General features: G+C 39.3%; 1 protein-coding gene across 1 annotated transcript; it reads left to right on the top strand.

Annotated features, from left to right (window-relative positions):
- Positions 1 to 1,199: 1,199 nt before the first annotated feature.
- On the top strand, positions 1,200 to 3,838 carry LOC105053573 (receptor-like protein EIX2). The gene is made up of 3 exons (XM_073245326.1): positions 1,200 to 1,406; positions 1,550 to 2,056; positions 2,213 to 3,838. Exons 1-3 carry the CDS (start codon positions 1,200 to 1,202, stop codon positions 3,836 to 3,838), a joined length of 2,340 nt encoding a protein of 779 aa, XP_073101427.1.
- Positions 3,839 to 4,603: the final 765 nt, after the last annotated feature.

Below are 4,603 nucleotides of genomic sequence, written 5' to 3'. Positions count from 1 at the left end.
AAAGGAGGAGACTGTCAGACACTAATGTCCGCACATGTATCGTACGACAGCCCTTGTGATGGAGTTCATATGATTTACAATTATATGCTGCTGTGGGCCCAGATGGAAGGTGGTGGTGGTGGCTCTTAAATTAGCTACCTCTGGTCATCTTATATACTCCAATTTTTCAATATTTTAATTTTAAATAAATTATGTTTCTAATTTTTAAATTAAATTTAATTTTATTAAATGATCACTAAACTATAAAATCTTAAATTTTGGAAAATTTTTATTAACATCTGGATAATTTTGTAAATTATCACCTCCAATGCACTCAATCATGATTGTGAAATTCTGGACGAACCTCATGGTTCATGGTGTAATTAATGTACCTGGGATTAATGCCATGCCATCTAAATTTTTATGTGCAGCACAGCTAAACCATTCCTCGGCTCATGATGTGCTTAAAATCCCATAAAATATTTTCACCCATCTTCCCCCCACCCCCCTAACTACGACGAATGGGTTGTACTCGTCATCCAAAAGTTAATGACGAATCAGCAAGGTGACATTATGTTGCTATTTATAACACATTGAAAAGTTAACAATCCTTACTAATTAAAAGGAAGCCGACCAAGTCCGAAGTAAACCTTTAATTTTACCAAAATAACCATTAAAAAAAAAAATAATCTCATATATACCATATCAACGTCACAAGCACCAGGCTATGTATGAAAATCACCCCGTATACCTCAAAGTTGCTCTTAACTTTCAAACAAACTAATAAATATGAGACACTAGAAAAGAACCAAAAGCAAATTAAGAGATTAGCTCGAATAAAGAATCAAGAATTAAACCTTCTCAGTAATCAGGGAAAGGCAAGTAGTCCGACTCCAAGGGTCCAAGAAAAAAAAAACAAATCCGGCACAACTCACCACAATATCCGTACAAGTCAAGCATCCGCTCAAGTGTCCAAATCACCACAATTCCATAAGATGGAATATACTTTGGAATAGTGTCCAAATCACCACAATTCCATAAGATGGAATATACTTTGGAATCACTTGACATATAAAAAATGGAGCATGCAAGTGATGAGGAGCAACCTCTCATAGCTTTTGCTCCCTTCTTTCCATCTCTTTGGAGTGGTGTCAGGTTCTGCTCATATGGCTGTTTGCAGTAGTTGGCGTTCAAATGCATCCAGACTTCTTATGCATGTCATGTTGATCGTGCTCTTCCTCTTATATCTCTGCCTTGGTGGTAGAGATGGTTCCATGGTGGAGAGGAGCTGCATAGAGAGTGAAAGGAGAGCTCTACTTTCCATCAAAGGAGACATGTACGACCCTGACCAGTGGCTTTCCTCTTGGAAGAGCCAAGACTACTGCAGATGGAGGGGAGTGGGCTGCAACAATATCACTGGCCATGTGGTAAAGCTCGATCTCAGATATCCATATGACTGGGATGTCCAATATGAAACTATGAAATATACTTGGTAGAATTGGATTTGTCATGCAATATAAATATACTTGGAGAGATATCAGAATTCATTGGGAATCTAATTCACCTACAGGTGCTAGATTTATCAGACAATGAGATCAGTGGAGAGATACCAGAATTCATCGAGAATCTCATCCACCTACAGTCTCTAGATCTATCATATAACAAGATCAGTGGAGAGATACCAGATGCCTTTGACAGACTTCATAGCCTACATTATTTGGCATTATCATCAAACCGCATAACCGGGAAGATACCAAGATTTATAGGGAATCTGTGTAAGCTGAATGGGCTAGATATATCTCATAACAGCATTACTGGCGAGCTTGTAGATACAATAGAAAGTTGGTCTAAGTGCACAGAAAATAAACCAGATGGGAGAAGATCTCTACAAGGCTTAACATCACTTCATGTGGGTTACAATAACTTGAGTGGAACAATCCCACAAACTCTGAGTCAGCTATCTGCACTGCAAGAGTTGGATCTCGCTTCAAATTCCTTTACAGGTCACTTGACCGAAGCCCACTTTGCCAACCTTACAAGATTACACTACTTGGATCTGTCTCACAACTCATTTCAGGTGAGTCAGCATTGGGTTCCTCCTTTTAATGCTTCATCAATTATTATGTTCTCTTGTCATTTGGGACCAAAATTTCCAACTTGGCTTCGAACACACACAAATTTAGAAGAATTATGGCTCGGTGAAAACAATATTTCAGATGGCTTTCCTGCTTAGTTTTGGGATTTAAGTAATATGCTTTATCTGAATGTGTCCCATAATAGCATGACAGGATGCCTACCAACTTCTTTGGGAGGCCAAGAATATGAGTTTCTTGATGTGAGTTCCAACAACTTTCATGGTCCAATTCCCGGATTAAATACTTTTTACCTATACACCATGATACTATCCAACAACTCATTTTCTGGGCCAATTCCCTTGAGCTTTGCCAAAGCTGTGAAGAATCTTAGATACTTTATTTTGTCCCGTAACCATATTAATGGTAGCATCCCTCAATTCCTATGCAATCTATCTTCATTAGAAATTCTTGATCTCTCCAACAATAACTTGTCTGGTGGCATTCGGCTGTTCTGTAATGGTTTGGCTTCATTGGAAGTGCTCGATCTATCTAACAACGAGCTGTTTGGAGAACTTCATCACTATCCGTACAAACCACGATATGGAACAATTGATTCCAAGGAGGACAACAAGTTTGAGCATTCTTTCGACTCAGTGGCATGTCCTGTTAAGCTCCAATCACTTCATCTAAGAAATAATAGGCTCTCTGGAAAACTGCCTTCATGGCTGAAATATTGTAGACAATTGCTTGTTCTTGATCTTAGTGAAAATAGATTCTCAGACAACCTACCAATATGGATTGGAGAAAGCCTCAGATCACTGAGAGTTCTTTCTCTGAGGTTAAATTTCTTCAACGGCAGTATTCCAGCTCAACTATCATATCTTACTTCTCTACCAGTTTTGGACCTCGCTTGCAATAATTTTTCAGGTGCTTTGCCTCCATCGTTTGGAAATTTAAGTGCAATGAAGAGGACACAGAATGCAGAAAAACCAATGCTTACAGACTTCCATGCGTACTATACAGAGGGCTTAGTAATGACCATAAAAGGAATAGAAATTGAGTATACCAGTGTGCTTTCATTTGTGATAAGCATAGATCTCTCATGCAACAATCTTTCTGGGACGATTCCAATAGAACTGGTAAATCTCCATGGACTGCGTTTCTTGAATCTCTCTAATAATCACTTCACAGGAAAGATTCCGAAAAATATTGGTGCCTTGACACAGTTAGAATCACTTGATCTGTCGGTGAACAATCTCTCAGGCATGATTCCCTCAACTATTTCCTCCATGTGTTATTTGAATCACTTGAACTTGTCCAACAATAACTTATCAGGGAAAATTCCATGGGGAAACCAATTACAGACATTCTGTGATCCCTCCATTTATAGTGGCAATCCTGATCTTCATGGATGGCCTTTTCCATGGTGCTTTAATGGTGCCCCTTCTAAAAGTTCATTTCAAAACAGAGGACAAGAGGAGGAACATAGAAATGGTGATGACTCTGAAATGATATGGTTTCAAGCTTGCTCTGCACTGGGTTTTGTTATGGGGCTCTTGGGGTTCATCTATGTGCTCATGATCAAACGAGCTATAAGGATTGCTTATTTCCACATGATTGACAAGACGTACGATTACATCTATGCGCAAGTAGCAATAAGATTTGCCAAGTTGAAGTCCACCTTGCCCATCTTGATGAACAATGGCCAAGGATATGATTATCTCGTCCATCTCACACAATGGCTCAAGAAAAGGTACTTGGAAACCAAGATGCAAAGATTCTGAAATGACATGGCTTTATGCTAGCTCTGCATCAAGGTTTTTAGTAGGGTTCTAAGTGTTCATCTTGTTTAAACATGTCTGTATTATAAAGTGGGCATGCAACTTTGTTTTCACTTTTTTTTTGTGGGAGATGTGTCTGGCTCCCCATGTATACATATGCTTTTTTTTTGTGGGAGATGTGTCTGGCTCCCCATGTATACATATGCAAGTATGGGTTGTTATGCTACTAGCTTTGTTTAAAAGGCGCCTCACGTTGGGAGAGAAGGTTCCAATCCATATAAGCCATATTCCCTCTTGACTCATAATCGATGTGGATATTCCTTCTTGACTCATAACCAATGTGGGACTAAAGAAGCCGATAGGAGGCATTCCCACAGACGGCGTCAATATTGTGGTCATGGGTCAAGGGGTCGAATGGTCTCAGATAGTTGGCTTATGCCTCCACCTCCGCATACATGAGGTATTATTCGTTTTGACTCATGACCATCTTTAGGCTTTAATGGGTCTTTAGGCTTCAATGGGCCTTGATCATTTAGAGCCTCACAGTTTTGTCCTTTAAAAGGTGCCTCACATTGGGAGAGAAGGTTCCAATCCATATATAAACCATATTCCCTCTTGACTTATAACCGATGTGGGACTAAAGAAGCCCTCTCTATACCACAACAAAAAGAAAAATCAATCATATCAATTCAAAGGTATTGGGCTGCTTTCAAGATTAGTCACCCAATCTTTGTAGTTGGATGGTTGCATATCAGAATGCTGCCGTAA

Source organism: Elaeis guineensis, chromosome 11 (assembly GCF_000442705.2).
Source record: "Elaeis guineensis isolate ETL-2024a chromosome 11, EG11, whole genome shotgun sequence".
NCBI lineage: Eukaryota > Viridiplantae > Streptophyta > Magnoliopsida > Arecales > Arecaceae > Elaeis > Elaeis guineensis.
This window is presented reverse-complemented; position numbering and strand designations above follow the sequence as displayed.